This window comes from Phasianus colchicus, chromosome 6 (genome assembly GCF_987193195.1).
Source record: "Phasianus colchicus chromosome 6, bPhaCol1.hap1.1, whole genome shotgun sequence".
Classification (NCBI taxonomy): domain Eukaryota; kingdom Metazoa; phylum Chordata; class Aves; order Galliformes; family Phasianidae; genus Phasianus; species Phasianus colchicus.
The window spans coordinates 5,826,602-5,842,857 of record NC_143441.1 but is presented as its reverse complement, the minus strand read 5'-3'; the positions used below and the strand labels follow the sequence as shown (position 1 = coordinate 5,842,857).

At 39.7% G+C, this 16,256-nt stretch overlaps 1 protein-coding gene across 6 annotated transcripts in view; it reads left to right on the top strand.

The window, feature by feature from the left end:
* PDE1C (phosphodiesterase 1C) overlaps positions 1–16,256 on the top strand; it is a 340,705-nt gene that overhangs the window by 100,417 nt on the left and 224,032 nt on the right. For all 6 annotated transcript variants that reach the window (XM_090142260.1, XM_090142255.1, XM_090142264.1 and 3 more), the window contains exon 3: positions 3,365–3,536. In XM_090142260.1, coding sequence (XP_089998386.1) covers positions 3,365–3,536 — 172 coding nt within the window. The remainder of the gene's footprint in view (positions 1–3,364; positions 3,537–16,256) is intronic.

Below are 16,256 nucleotides of genomic sequence, written 5' to 3'. Positions count from 1 at the left end.
TAAATTTGAGTTGTTACTCATTTAGATACTAGGGCCAGTCAATATCCTGTTCTCTCAAACATCAAATTCCTGCTCATTCATCAGACTTTGAATGTAAGAGGTTACTACTCCTTTAGCAGCAGTGAATTTGCCTAATATCTCGCTGTGTTATCTTGTTGGTAGTCATGTTGTGCCATCAGTACTTTAACAGTTGCAGCTGTGGGGATTTAGGTCCATCAGGCATTCAGTGTTTTGGGCAGCTGGAGGCTTCTGGCTGATGGTTGGTCAGTCAGGCCTATTAAGCAAAACACTATGACTGTGGGCAGGCTAAATGCAGATTAGGGTAGGTGGACGTGGCTTTTCATTGCTGTAACAAAGCTAGTTAATTCATGTTAGTTGGTGGATTTGTTGATGCTCACCTTCAGGAGAGCTGTTTATCTAGATCTAATCATAAAAAGGAACTATCTGAAGGAACACCTGTGCTGGAGGAAAAGGGCTGGGGCTGTGTACCAAGGATGTAGGGGAAAACAGTATATATTGCAGTAAGTTTGAAGTGAGTGACTATATACTTTTCAGTAGGAGTTTGCTAACATGTCGCTGTGAGCTTTCGGTGGTAGTACGAGTTGTGAGCTACTTGCATCTAGTAAGTGCAGAAAATGGATAATGTGTTCTGTACCTGTCAAGCTGGAGTACTTACAGAATAAAAGACAGAGCTGTGGGAATCGAGAGAAGGTCTGGGTTTGGGAAGCTCAGCAGATCCCTTGGAATAATTGCAGGAGAAAGTCTCAAAATTGAAAATGTGGCTTGAGAGCTTCATTTCCACAAAAAATGATTTCAGTAGTATGTAACAGATTTTTTTTGTTTGTTTTTTGGTTTTTTTTATGTAAGTGGTGCACAGTGTTTGTGGCTGGATGACAACTTGTTTTTCTTTGTGGACCATATTTGTGACCAAAGTATGCTACTCCTGTGCAGAAGAGATGGTCCTCTCAACATACCATAGGGAGTCACAGTATGTTTGGCTGTATCACAGGCGACTTGTTTGGTCTGTCATATAATTTAAACATCTTGCATTCCTTATATTTCTGCCTATGAAATGGGACCACAAAGGCTTACCTATTCAAGTAAAAAAAAGATTTTTTGAGAAATTTGAGTGGTACCCTGAGCACAGAAGCAGTACTGTAGCATAGCATCACAAATCCTTGAATGATAAAGATGTGCTGATGCGTTCAATTCTGCAGCTGTTGCATACAGATTACTTGGCTTTGGACTACCTGGTGTGACTATTAATTTTTCTAGCTATTGTTAGGACTTGGCACAGGACACCAAGGCAACCTGTAAATTTGGGTAGTTATGGTCCTTGTGTATTAAATAGCTGCTGAGAGCTAAGAGCAGAGAAGAATATGAACATCAAACTTTCTTTGTTATTTGGAAAATATTCTGAAAATTATTTTGGAAAGAAGGAGATAAACATGAAAAAGGAGAGAAAGAAGAAAAACAAGAACTCTTCTATATCTGTGCCATTTTGGCTGCATGAAAAGAAGACTTAAGACAACTAGCAAACTACTCCTGCTACTACCTGTTTGTTGCAGCTGTTATTGTTGCTTCTAAAGAATGTTTTCTTCTAATAGATTCTCATGAGGAATGAGATAGCAATTCTAATCAGAACAGAGTTTCCTCTTTTACATATTTTGTGTGTAGTATGCTTATTCCATATATGTTAGATCCATTATTTGCTACTTAACTATCTCTGCTAGACAGCTAAGTCTGAGTTCCAGATAGTCTTGCCTTTACAGTCTTCTATTAAAAAAAAATAAAATCAGTTGCTGACTTCAGAAATATCCCATTTGTCAGATTTTTTTTTTATTTGTTTGTTTTGCACAATAATAAAATGCCCGTGCAGAATGACCAGCAAAAGAGGTGGTATGTCTTACTACTACCCTGGAATCTAGTAAGCTTAATGCTTGTGGAAAGTCTCTTAACTGAAATAGTTGGTATTTCATCAATTTACTGCTCTTTTTGGAAATTGCTGGCCTGTCTGTATATATTCTGTAATGCTTTGAAGTTAGAATATGTAGAGGTGTTCAGTATGGCAGTATCAGTGGGGTTTTTAGAAGTGCCTAATTTATTCAGAAGCTATTTGAAAAATTTTCAAAATATAAAGCTTACTTTTTTGAACTTCATGGAAGTCTCATGTTCTCTTCTCCAAAGGCAGACATCTGACTGAAGGCTGCTAACTGTACTTTGTCAATGAAACTACATTTACAGACAAGGATGGGATCTGTGAGTGACAAGCACAAGGCACCCAGTGACACTTCTGAGTAAATGTAGAAATTTTATCCACTGATCTATTTTGGCATTTGAGTGTCTATTGAAAAAAGCTGAACTTTCAATAGAAAGCAAATAACTTTTCTAATACCAGTCCTAATTATTCAACTTCATTAACTTGAGCCAGTGAAAGTTAACGTTTAATATTGTATTGATTGTTCAGTTTGGTTTTCTGTTAGATCTTCCATTTAAGATACTGCCACATCAATACATGCGAAGTTATAGCTCAAATAAAATGTGAAGAGGGAGCTTTTCATTGACACATGAAACTTGTTCTATAGCCAAATCTTTCTTTGGGAGGCCATTGTGTTCTGACCCTGGTAGACAGCAAATCCCTGCACAGCTCATTCTGCCAGAACTGGAAGGATAAAGGTGAGAACATCTGTGGGTTGAGCTAAAGAGTTGAATAGGTAAAGCAAAAGCTGCGCACACAAGCAACGTAAAATACAGAATTCACTTGCAGCTTCCTGTGACTAGGCAGATGTTCTTCTATTTCCAGGAAAGCAGGAGTGTAGCGATTACTTGGGAAGACAAATACTGCAACTCTAAATGTCCCCCTTTTCTCCTTCTTTCTCCCCAGCTTTTATTGCTGAGCACAATGTCATGCTGCATGGGATATCGTTTGGGTCAGATGTCCAAGCTGTGTTCTTTCTCAGCTCCTCAGCACCCTCTTGCTGGTGAGGCAGCGTGAGGAGCAAAGAAAACCTTGACACTGTGCAAGGACTGCTCAGCAAAAGCTAAAACTTAGTGTGGGAACAGCGCTGTCTCGTCATGAATGTCTCGTCATGAATCCAAGGCCCGGTACCATATGGGCTGCTATGAAGAAAGCCAACTCTATCCTAGCCAAAATTGATACAGAGTCATTACAGTTTTGAGTTTTAAAGTGACAGGAATGTTAGAACATAATTCCACCTTGAGCTTGATTTCAGGTTTTCAGGCCTAACTGTAAAGTGCGATGATGCAAAGGCAGAAAGATAACAGACAAAGAAACCTTCATTTTCTAGACTGCTGGTTTACCAGAGAATGCGAGTTCATTTCCTTTTCCACTCTCTTTCTGCAGGGTCTAAATCACAGAACTGCTTGTGGAACACCATTATTGGTGGGCTGACTGGCAACCTCAAGGAAAGGCCAAAGCCCACCATCATCAGTGACCCTAGGCCTCCTGAAGAGATCCTTGCAGATGAGCTGCCACCTGTGGACAGTCCTGAGGCACTGGTGAAAGCATCTTTCAGGTCTGAAGGATATGATTTTACACTGTTTATGCTTGAGAGGATGTTTTTAAGGTTGTTTGCAGTGTCTGCAGGAGAAATCAATTCTGAAAGATTCTGCAGCGCTGCGTAGCTTTGTGTGAAACAGGAGAGGAAAAGAGAGGTCCATAAATAATACTGACTGGATATGTCTTTTTATTCAGAGTTCATTAGCCTTCTTATAAGATTATGGACAAGACATATATAGAAGATGTCTTTGAAGGTTGCTACTGTTTAATTTGAAAGTGTTGTAGTGATGAAAGCTTGCGCTTCAGGTCAGATGGTGCTTTACTGAAAGAAGGGAGCGCTACACCTTTCTTTGTTAATGTAATGTCTTGAGAACTGTCTAGCATTAATTTGTTTTGTCCAGGAGAAAGCTTCTGGACAGGGATTTGTTAAGCAAGCAATTGCTGCTGTTGTAAAGTATGAGAGAGATCAATTTCTGGATTTTTCTCTCATTTAATCGTGTGGATGGAAAGTTGTCAATAAAGATGCTCATTGGCACGTGTTCTGAAAATAAGGTGAAATGGAGAAGCCGTGTGCTTGTAGTGGGTCTTTGACCAAAATGGGAATGGTAGTGTGCCCAGAAGTAATGTGTGGCAAAACTGATCTTTTCCAAGTGCTTTTTAGCAACTTTTTCTGAAAACTATGTTTGAGTTTTCTTTTATAATCAACACGCGTGATTTTTTTTGTTGTTGTTCATTTGTTTTGGATAAACTTCTGTTACAATGTTTTTTTTATTTGTTTTGTAACTCAGTCTCAAACTTATTTCTCTTTGTATAACCATGATTTTGAAGGTTCTTATTGAAGTCATTATATGAGGCAGTAATTTCAGTTATCTTGTTTATACTGTTTGATGTTGGAAAAAAAAATAAATTAACAAGTCAATTTTATGTCAGCCTATAAAAATAAACCCCATAATCTTAGTGTTACAGTTCTTTAATATTTCTGTTGAAATGATTCGGGACAAGAGTTCCAGAACCCTGATTCCCCCTTTTATGATGACCTGTGATATTTAATGGCTTTTAAACACTCTGTGCTTTTGAGATTTCGAATCTGTTTCAAGAGCTCTTTTTAGCTTTCTCCTCTTGCAAGAAATTCTGTGTAGCAGCAATCCTTACTTTGCCATCATAAAGATAATTTCAACCATTTTGTGTGACAAAATAATGTCATGGCATTTCAAATGGCGTGATCTGATTCTGTGAGTAGGGTTAGACTCTTAGATGAAGTGAGGTTGTGAGTACCATAATAAGGACTGATGAATTGGAAAACTTAATTTAGCAAGATAGTTTTGCTAACGTGATGTAAATAACTTCATAATCATTAGAAACCTTTATATTTCATCAGTATAGAAGTTATTGTACAATGTGGCATTGTTTGGACTTTTATAAAGGGAAATCATAACTGTCTAATTTTATAAAGAATAGAAGCATTGTATGTTTGAGCCATGTACAGGAGTTGAAGACAAAAGTACCTTGCAATTACTGTCTGAAAGACACACACAAAAAAAATAAAACCACTATTGTGTTTTCATTCGGCTTAGAATCTTGTTGATACTGTAATGTGAATTGGAACTTAGGAAGCAGACCCATTTTTTTCCATGTTTGATTCATTGGGGTCTTCTTTGTGTATTGATCTTCAAGTGCAGCCTTGACACAGTGTGACTGGTATGTCTGGGTGCCAGTGATTGCCTGCCAGTTACAGACTTCCCTTATTTCTTGTTGACGAGATGCTGGTGGACAATCTAGCTATTTCATTGCATTTGGGATTTGCATGTACTAATTACGACCCTGGTGGCTGAACTTCAGGATCTGTGGAAGGCAATGTTGGATTTATAAGAACTGATTTCATGGTGAGAAGGACCAGACCAGTTTTTGTAACGTGACTGCTACAAACCAGAAAATGCAGCAATTCCCTTACTGCTTTTGACTCACTGCTGCTCGAGCAGTATATAGCAATGCTATCCCTTTCATGCATTGTTAAAAAGAAAATGTCTCTCTGGTGTCAAATGAGTCACGCTTCCTTGTGATTGCATCTCTTTTTATGTGAATACATATAAGCGGCATGAAATCCCAGTTAGCACCTTTGGTATTAGATCTTGTATTCTACTGTGCAGTACTTATTGTTCTGTAGCTTGGACAGTTAGGAGGAGAACTGTATTTGATTCTGTGCTGCATCAAGATATGAAACAAAATGGATATAAACATAAAAGGAAGAATGTGATTGTTTCAGTCTTTTCAGTCTTACTTTTCGTGCAATATTAAACCATCTTTATGATATAAAGCAAAAAGAAATGAAACAACCCCCCCTCTGCACACCAAATCAGTATAGTGGATGTTCTCTGCTTAGTTAAAAAGTATTCTAATTGTCTTCTACAATTTTTATTTACCGTCTCAAAGACAGTAACAAACATACAATTGGTGTTAACAAGGTCAAATACCTTCCTGAAAAGCAAATTGCAAGAATTTGCAGGACCTCATTGTTTGCAGTATTGTACTCAGCAAATAATCATAAGTAATTCTGTATCTTGACAAATTATACTGCTGCAGTACTCACTGATTCTGAAATCCATTCTCACTGACATTTACTCTTTTTGTCTAGTAAAGGCAGAGGAGATGCTGATTGGAATTATACATGGAAAATGTGGTGGGAGTGTTGAGAATGAAGGATTATCCCCTTTTGACAATGAAAAAAATATCATTACGCATAGAAATTATTAGCTTGGCCTGCACTTTATGTGACAGATTTGGTACATCCACTGTCTTTCTTTGCACTAATCTATAATGCAAGTTGTCATTAGACTCATTTGGTTTTGAGGTACAGGAGAGAACACCATTTTGAGTCCAGAGACCTGGGACGCAGCACCTGGGTTAGTGAGTGTTGGTGGTGCCTATGGAGTGGCGAGTGATGCAGCAGCTGTGCTGGATCTGGTGGCAGCAGAGATGCTGTGGTAGGAGGTTATTGGAATGTTTTTGGAAGGACCTGCAGATTCTCTTCGGAGCCAGAACACTCAGTCAGCCTCCCATCCTGGTTCCAGGTCTGTGTGACAGCTGAAGCTGGTCTGCAATTGCAGGCTGGTCCTGCTGGCTCTGTCTGACAGGTGGAACTTGGGGTGGCTTGAGCTGGCATCAGTGAGAATAGGGACAAGGATCTTCCTTCCTGCCACCTTGCTGGAGTCTTTGTGAGAATCAATCTCCAGTTACATGCTGAAGAGGGACCTGGTCACTTTTTAATACTGGGTGGCACCAAAGCTTGCCTACAACTATCTAAGCTGGTATCTGGGGTCTGAAAGTCAGGAGAGCCATAACTATATATGTGCATATATGTATATATATGAGGTAGACTAAAGCAGTTCCTTCCTTCTTCTGCCCAACAAATCTGTGTCTAGGATTCATTTCTTTATTGCCTGCATTTTTAATTAGATTTTGTTCTTTAACAGAACAGCTTAAACACAAAAATGAGAGAGAAGTCTTATTTGCCTTAACTTGATAAAAGCCAACAAAACCTACTGTGCAAGGCTGGAAACATGAAATATGCTTTCTCACTGGTTTTTATGCCCATCTACAGCAGATCCAGGGTGTGCTAAACATTAAAATGTAAGCTGTATCTCTGAAAACCATCTTTCTCAACGTCTTTTTCAATTCAGACTTATTATAATGCTCTTTACGTGCATTAAACTTAAATTAATCTGTGTTCCATTCAAGCCTGTTGCTTATTCTTGTTACTTATTGATACTCATTAGAATGAATAGGAAGTGAAAATTGTTCTGTTCATTAAGGAAATGGCTTCACATCATTAATCTCTCTTCTCTCTTTTAAGTGTGCCTCTTTTCTAGGTGCGTGTTACACTTTGTGAGAGCTATACACTCATTTCTTGGTAGATGGAGATTTATGAGTCAGAGGGGGGATGATCAGAGAAGAAAGATTTATACCAGTTACTGTTCAAAGGTTTCACCCTCTCTCTGCACACACATCCACATGGATCTGGAAGGAAGGTGTTCTTTGGTTGTTTTTTTTTTAAGGCAGTTGAAAGAGAAATGAACCTCTCTTTTATGTATTTTATTTTTTATTTTTTTTTATATCACAGTCTTCTTGTTCTTCATAGGATAGATGTATTATTGATGACAAGCAAAGCCCAGCAATTCTGTTCCTGTAAATATCAGGAACATCAAATGACCCAAGCTGAGAAATTCAGATGCGCTGTGGGCGTCCAAGCACAGCTGCACATCCTAAAGGTAGGGAACAAACCCACTTCCAATATAGGAACAAGACTTTGAGCTGATATTCCTTGGATGAGCACTGTCCTGGTGGTAAAGAAGTCCTGCTTAGACAACTGGGCAGAGTATCTCCTTGACCATACATGTCTGCCTGATGTACATCACCTGAATCTTGACCTTTAATAAACTCTGAGCATTTGCTTAGCAGCTGCATGAGGCTTCCAGTTCCAGCTCTGTAAGCTTAAAAATCATCCCTAGTCCTTGGCAGTGATGAGGCGAGCCACCACTATGCACACAGGACAGGCATTTTTAAATCCAAGCTGTGCAACCCATGTCTCAAATATCTGTGTGACATAAGGCTGTTCCAGGGTGTGTGTGCACAAATAAGATTGATTGCTTGGCTTTCTGTGCTTGCTGGGCCCTGCATTCCTTGCAGGTTTAGAGAATAAACTGTTTGAGCGTGCAGTTGTGTATAGGAAAATGCATGAAGTTAAGGATTGTCTTTATCCTGCTAAGGAAGTACTTAATGCACTATTTAGTTAGCTCTACTGTAATTGATTAATAGTCTTTACATACTAATACCAGTCTGGAAAGCCTTCCAATTCCTATTAACTTTATCTTTAACCAGCTTCCCGACAGAAAACTGGCTGTCCTTTTCTTAAGGAAAATGCTGTATGATTCTCAGCCTTCCCATTAACAACAATTTAATCTGTTGATCAAGTTAAGCTGCATTTAATAGAATAGTAGATATGTCACAGGTACTTTGATCTTGCCTGATCTCCCTGGTAGATTGCCATCACTCCAGTATCTGTATGTCACTGCCTCTTACACCCAGCATGATCTTCCTGTGCATGTTCAGGGATCTGGGGTTTCTGATGCAAACTGCATCTGATGCATCCTCACCTAATGGGGATGGAGAGATGGCTTCCAGGAAAAATAGCCATGGAAAGGAGCTGTGGGTCACCTGGTCTGTGAGTTGTACTTGAATGAACAGTGCTTGGGAGGAAGGAATGTAGGCTTTGGAATAGATTTATTGTCCTGGCTGCCTGCATGTGTCCTGTAGACCATAAGTTGTTCGTTGTGTTATTAGATTAAGACTTTCACAGTATATATTTTATTCCCAGTGAGAAAATAGGATAGTGGCTTTCTTAATCTTGGCAGCGTAAGAGTGTGATGAGCGGAGGTAGAAGTCTTTCACTAATCAGTTGCTGAAACTTTAAGTTCTAAAATTTGTGTAAACAAAAACATTAAAAGGCACTCAAAAGAAATTCCTGAGCAATTTCCCCAGCTTTTAAATGCCTGGCTGACAGCAGTGAAGTTGATTGGTATGTTATAATGTGGTGTTTTCCCAAAGGATGTGGTGAATTCAAATTCAATCCAGTAAGGGACGGATTTTGTTTTGTTTTGAGACTATGAAACCTGTAAGTAAAAACTCAGGAATATTCTGAAGTGAATAACAACAACAGAATTACAAAATCACACAGGATAATCTTGGAGCTGCTGGATAAGAGCTTAATCTCCATTAGTGTCCCACACTTCTTAAAGTGAAGAGCTTCGAAGGGAAGGAGAAAAAAGTGACTCTTAGCTCCGGCTAATTGAGTATGACAATCAGATCTGAAGATAGAACTACATTCTGTATAAACTCAACAGAGAATCTATTCTAAATATTTATCTTGGACACACTGGAAATCACTGTACCTATTGCAGGTGTCACCTATCCAATAGGTCGAGCTGTTGATTCCCAGAGTAATGGAATTGATGCCAGGCTATGGGTTGCTCTCAGCTTTTTGGAGTTTCCTGTTTGCACCCCTTGCTTCGTTTCTTACTTTTTGACTCAGTGATTTCTGATGAAAGTTTTGTCCATTTTCTTATTGCCCCATGCATAATGATTTTTGGTAACCAGCATATTTTCCTCCAAATGCTGTTGCCATGGATTTGCAGTCCAGCTCACCAGTGATTTTGCAGACATTAGTAACATCTAGGTAAGTAAAGCTGCTGTGAACTGGCAGCACCCCTTTCCCACATAACTTTCTAATGGCTGCTCTTTATCTGGTATTTGCAAGTTAAGCTGCCTGCTGGCAATTTCTAGAAACTATTTTATGTAATAGAAAGGTCTCATTTGGAAATTATCACACTATCCATCTGAGTGCTCAGCACTCGCTGATGTCAGAGCCATGGTGTCTGTAGTTTGCAGACTGGGACATTTATTTTTAGTTCCAATAATGTTTGGCTCTGAAGCTACTGAAGTATTCACAGCAAGACTGCTAAAAACTATCATGTGTTCTTTGGTTTTCATCTGAACTTTGCAAATTGATCTAAACTTTGCAAATTGACTTAAGTTGTCTTGAAACCAGGTCTGTATTCTAAATTTGCTGTCAGTGCTGATCTTGCTATGGGGAAAAAAAAAAAAAGAAAAAAAACCCTTCTCTCTCCTTTTGGTTGAAAGGCCATTGTTTGAGACTGGAAATTGACCTGAGACTGCTGCCCAGAAATTCCTTCTCTTGTAAATTTGTCATCTTTTATGTGAGCACTTAGTTTAATACGGCTCCTTGTCAGAGCAAATTTTCTCTCAGCTCAGCCGAGAAAGGACCAAACCATGAAGATGTGTTTCTTTTAAGTAACAGCTACTGAAGAGCATTTCTTGGAAAAACAAAAACCCTCAGAAGTTCATTTCCTTTTAAACGATGCATGCAAGCATCATTGAGATCAGTTAGAGCATCTGCAGTTGCAGCATCTATGATTAAGAATGTATTTCTGTTCCCACTACTCTACACGTCAAGATTGATTTTTGTCACAGAATTGTCACCAATAGTATTTGCTCCTGAATCGAGATGGTTTGTTCTCCTGCTAGGTTCCCGTAGCACTTATAATTAAGTCTGCCCTATTTCTGAACAGTGTTATCCATAATAAAGTAATACTCATTCTGAAGATGTGATGTTGAGAAAATTGGATTCTTTTGGCACTGTACCTCCTTTGGAGGGCTTCTTCACTTTCTGAATTGTTTTAAAGTTGCGCATAATGTAATTACCTGCTGTATCAGCAGTACTTGAGTAAAAGAATTAGTGTCAAGTGTAAATACGGTGAGCCAAGTTTGGGGTAAATTGGCATAAAACTCAATTGACTTCGGTGGAGTTTTCCTGACTTGCTGCAGCTGAGTATGTGGTTTGATATTTCAAAACTGTGCTCGTAAACTAAAATTTGCATGTTTTTGATTAATGTTATAAATCTAATAAACTCGGCAGAGTTTTTTTTTTTCTCTTTTTTTTTTCTGAATCATTAGCAATGCTGACAAATAGTGTTAATCAAAGCAACCTGGGCTAGATGCAGCAAATTCCCTCTCTAATGATGTACTTTGGCTTTCACAAAAACTCCGTGAAGCTTACAGACCTTGAATTACTACAGCCTTAAACTATTTGCTTGTTTGCTCTGCTGCTATAATGTTGACTTCTGTACTGCCAAGGCACTTTGTGAGCAGGATGGTTTTGGCAAGCAGTGACCTGAAACATAGGGGTTTTTGTGTGTGTGTGTTGCTCTGGATTTACGTATTTGCCCACTGCATCAGTTCTCAGAAAAAAAATTGCACTTTTTCTTATTTTCTCCTTGAAATTCATTGTGTAGTCTAAATGATTTTGCTATCCTGACGTATCAGCTCTTATGCTAGCAAAGCTACGCTCATTTCTTACAGAAATTACTCACTGGTATCAACAGAATACAGGCTGCTTAGTTTTGTACTGCAGCAGAATGTCAACTCTTCTTTAAACCCACTTCATTTTTTTCTGACTTCAAGTGAGGTTAACCTCAGATTTCTCATTATATATTTCATTCTTTTTAAAACAGTTCAAAAAAAAAAAATTCATGAGAAGTTTATAACAGCGCAAATTGATTCATTATGTTTCACGAAGATCAATTTCCTGGAATGGCTGTGTCACAGCTCAGGCAACTATGATTTACTCTGTTTAACTTCTGTGACCTGAATGATGGGGCATGCTGTACTCTCAGCAAATTCTCAGATTGAAGGAAAAGTAGAGGAGTGGGTGTGCTGCGATTCAAAGGGATGGAACCTCATGCAGTCCATGAAGGAAGGGCAAAGTCCTTCACCCAGTGAGGAACAACCCCATGCACTAGTACATGCTGGGGGCTACCTGGCTGAGAAGAAGCTGGTGGTCCTCTTCAGACCACGAACCAGCAATGTATCATTGCAGTGAAGAAGACCAACAGCCTCCTGGCTTGCAGGAGGAAGAGAATGACCAGCTGGTCAGACAGTTCCTCTTCTTAGCATTAGTGTGACAGATCCAGATCTGGGCACCCAACTACAAGGGAGACATGGCATGTGTGCAGTGAGTCCAGTAAAGGGCCATGAAGAAGATTAAATGACTGGAGCTGCTGACAAAAGGAGGCTAGAAGAGCTGCAGCATTCATGCTGAAGGAAAGAAGGCTTGGGAGAAACTTACAAATATAAATTCCTGATATGAGGGAATGCGTGAGAGGGAGTCATCCTCTACTCAGTAATGCACAGTGACAGGACAAGAGGCGGAGGGCAAAAAATGAAATACAAGACAATATAACTTAAATAAACAGCTTTTCTTCATGTTTGTTTATTTAACCGATCAATTGATTGCTGTGAGGATGACCAAACATTGATGCAGGTTGTCCAGAGAAGTTGCAGAGACTTCATCATTGGAGGTATTCAAAATACAACTGGAGGCAGTATTGGGCACCTTGCTGTAGTTGACTCTGCTTTGAGTGAGGGTGGTTGGACTGGTGTTCTTCAGATGTCCCTCCAGCTTCAGTTTTCCTGTGATTCTGTACTGGGGAGGGTGAAGCTAAGTTATCACTCCGTGAGTAAAATCCTCGTGTCTGATCTGCATTGCGGATCTGTTATCTGCATTGCAGATTTTTGTTGCACAGTCTGCAAACATCTGCTGCACGGAACTCCCTCTGACGTCAATATGTAGTAGAGGTCTGCAGTGCAGATTCACAACTGGGATTTTTCTCTGGAGAATTTCTCCATCTGTGTTTGAGATGAATTAGAATAATGTCTTAACTTTTTTTTTTTCCTACATAAACTGCATATTTCTTAAATTTAATCTTCCATAGTGAAATTCATTAAAATGCAAGGTTTACCTCCCAGTCATCTAAATGAAGTGACATTGAGTTCACAGCTCATATAGATGAGAGAAAAAAAAATCATCTAAATAAGATAACAAATACAGATTCTCTAATATAATTTACTTTTGTCAGAACTAATTTTCTCTACATAGGGAGGGGAAATGCGTATGACAGAGGCAACTTGCATGAAGAACTGGTGGAAACTTTCTCCTCAGCTCATCATAAGTTGGATGCTGGTCTTAGAGAGATTACTTGTGGTGCTAGTAATCACTTAGTTCCCTTCCAGAATCAGCTGAACACTTCTGTCTGTCTTGAGTCAAAACCTGCAACTGAGGTTACTGCTTGTTGCATCTGCAGAGGTGTTTCTGGGGTCTGAGTGTCCTGAATTTTCTCTTGATCTTACGAATGTTGTATAAATATTGATATTCACAGAGATGCTAGACTAACATATCTATTTTTAAGCAGTACTCTCTATTAATGTTGATTTCAGAACAGAACTTGGCCTAAAATTTTCTAATATGTTTCCTTTGTCACTGAGATCAGATGAAGTGATAGAAAAGCAAATAAATGCGTTATTTTATTAACCTTCCAGTTGCTGAATTTGTCTTTTGGATGTCCAAAATGTGATTATGCTTTTCAGTTTTGTAAAAGATAAAGTCATCTCAGTGCTGATACTTACCTCTTCCCAGGCAGTGTTAAACTCTCATTATCAGGCTTCTAAAATTCTTGGTTTTTTGTCTTTTTTGTGGGCAAAAAAATAACCAAAATACCAGAAGTACGAGGCCAGATTCTCCGCCAGCTTTAGCTGTGCAATTTCAGTGTCTATGACTTCAGTAGAGCTGCATCTCAGGCAGCTAAGTTGTCACAAGCTGAATAGCATTAACTAATAGGATGTGGTTTGGATGGAGACAAAAGCCTCTGTTAGTGTTCTGTGTGTCTTCGTACTTGGGTGATTTTCAGGGAAGTAAGTTGGTGCTAGAATCAGAGGACCAAATTGACTCAAAATTTCAAACGCATAACACAAACAGCCATCTCAGCCTTATTTCTATTTATTTATTTATTTTTAGTGAGCTTTTCTGTGGTTCTACTGAGCTCTGAAATAAAATGCTGCCCTTTAAGGGCAGTTTTCAGGGTGTGCACTCATAGCTGTAGCTCTGGCTGGACCCATGCATGGCATCCAGCTTCGCGTGACCTGATAGCTGCAGCACTACTTGCCTGCAGTCTGCCAGGCTTCTGACAGTGTTTGTGCCATGCCTGGCATCCCTAAACCATGCAGACTCAAGGGCCACCTTGCCGCCACCCTTTATAAGCATCTCTAAATATATCCTAATGGCAAATGACAGATGTATTTCCCTGTGAAGTTACTGGCAAGACGGGGAAGGCAGTAGAGGTTCAGTTATTTTGCTAGGGACTTGGGGAAGCCAGAACTGCAGGTAGGAGAGCTGTTGTGACCTCATGGTGATGAGGAGCCATCTGGTTCACATGCCAGTAGCTAGCTCCTGTGCCAGCTACGTGTCTGTTTTTGTGCCATTCCTACTGAACCGAGGTCTGTCACCTCACGTTGTTTCTGGCTGAGTGACACCAGCAGCCCCGGTAGGATTTGCCTGCAGGGCTGGGCTGTGGGATAAATGAGCTGGGAGAAGGTCTGGAACCACACCGGGTCCAAGATGGGCTCCTCAGTCCAGCAGGAGAGGGTGGTCATCATCCTCTGTCTGTGCCAAATTCACGTTACCCATTGCCTTCCTAGCTTGGCACCAGCACATTCCTGCAGCTACCATCAGTTGGAGCATGAAGGTGTGTGAACCTGCAGCCGTCTGCCTTGTCCTCAGCCTAGCAATGAACCAGTTGCTTTCTGACAAAGCCATGCTCAGCTGGGCTGGGGATATCATGAGCTTCTCAGTGTGCGGAGCAGCATGGAGGATGGTGTCAGCTTGTGCAGCCCTTGATCAGTTTTTTGGGATGTCTGCCATGAGCGTTTTGTTTATGCTAGAGTTACTGACCAAGTCTGTGACTTCTGCATGATTTAGGGGTGTTATCTGACCCAAACTGGCTCATATTTGTGAGAACTTTCACCCCAGGTGTTACTATAGTCTTGTCAAGCCCAGCTGCTATTACCTGACCATGGCTGTTTGGTGTCCATACTGCAATGCTATCATGGCTCTTTACTGTGTGGCACTGTTGCATCTGGTTCCAGCATCACGCCAGCCATGACTTGATGACTTGTAAGCACAGTGTTTGGGGCTGTGCCTCTTCTCCAGCTATACACTGACTGGTGATTCTTCAGGTATCTTAAATTCAGAAGATGCATCCAAACGACATGATTACAACCTAGAAAGTGCTTCGAAAGCCTAATATTTTTGAATTTATATGCCTTGTTGAACACAGGTGCCTAGGCAGTGCAGACATACAGCCAGCTTACCCTGCAAAAAGTGTCTTTGGCAATAATATTTAGTCAGTATAACTAATGGGAAGGTTAGAGAGAATTGCTGAGTTCATTTTATATACACTTACTGGAAGTTATTCTTTTCAACTTTAATCATCTTTGCCATATCTTACCAAAATAAAGCTTTATCTTTTTTAAAAAAAAAAAGTCTTGTTCTGTGATGATCAGACAGCATGAATTATAAAATTAAATAACCCAACTGTATATTTAGAAGCATGCAAAAATCTCATGGCTAAACTTAATATAGAAGTGCAGCTAATTAAAAGTAGCTTGTGCACACTGAGAATAATGCTATACTTGCTCCTGGTTTTACAGGGTAAAAAATAGACTTCAGTTAAATGAAATTCCAAAGAAAATCTTCTTTATTTTGCTCTATTTTGAAGGAAAAAGTAAATACTGGAAATCTCATAGATCGCTTTAACTTTTTTCAATCGCTGGTGTTTTTCAACTTGAAACATTTTCACCTGAAGTTTTGATACCTCTAAAATATATGTTAATAGTTTGAGATCTAGCGAACAGCAACCGCTGATCGAATCATTCACACTATTGAAACAACAACATGAGAATCCACACTAGAAAGCAGCCTGATGGGAGAATGCATAGAAAAATGGTAATGCATAATTTTCAAAATAATTTCTTTTGTGGGTTTTTTTTTTCCCCTTCTCCCCTATGGTTTGTTTGTAATGGTTTGTCACAGTCCTCAGTGAACACTGATGCAAGGAACTGGCTTTGCAGAGGACCTTCTCCTCAGGATTCCCAATGTGTAACAGCACAAATGGGAATGCAGAGAAAGGGGAAAACGAGGCATGAGAGTAGATGGATGATGCTTTGTGTGTGTGAGTGCCTGTGTAAGCAGAGAGAGGAGAAGGCAATTTTATAGACCAGGATTCTGCTCAGAGATGGTCCCCCAGGATAACTCACCCCCTGTATTATCTTC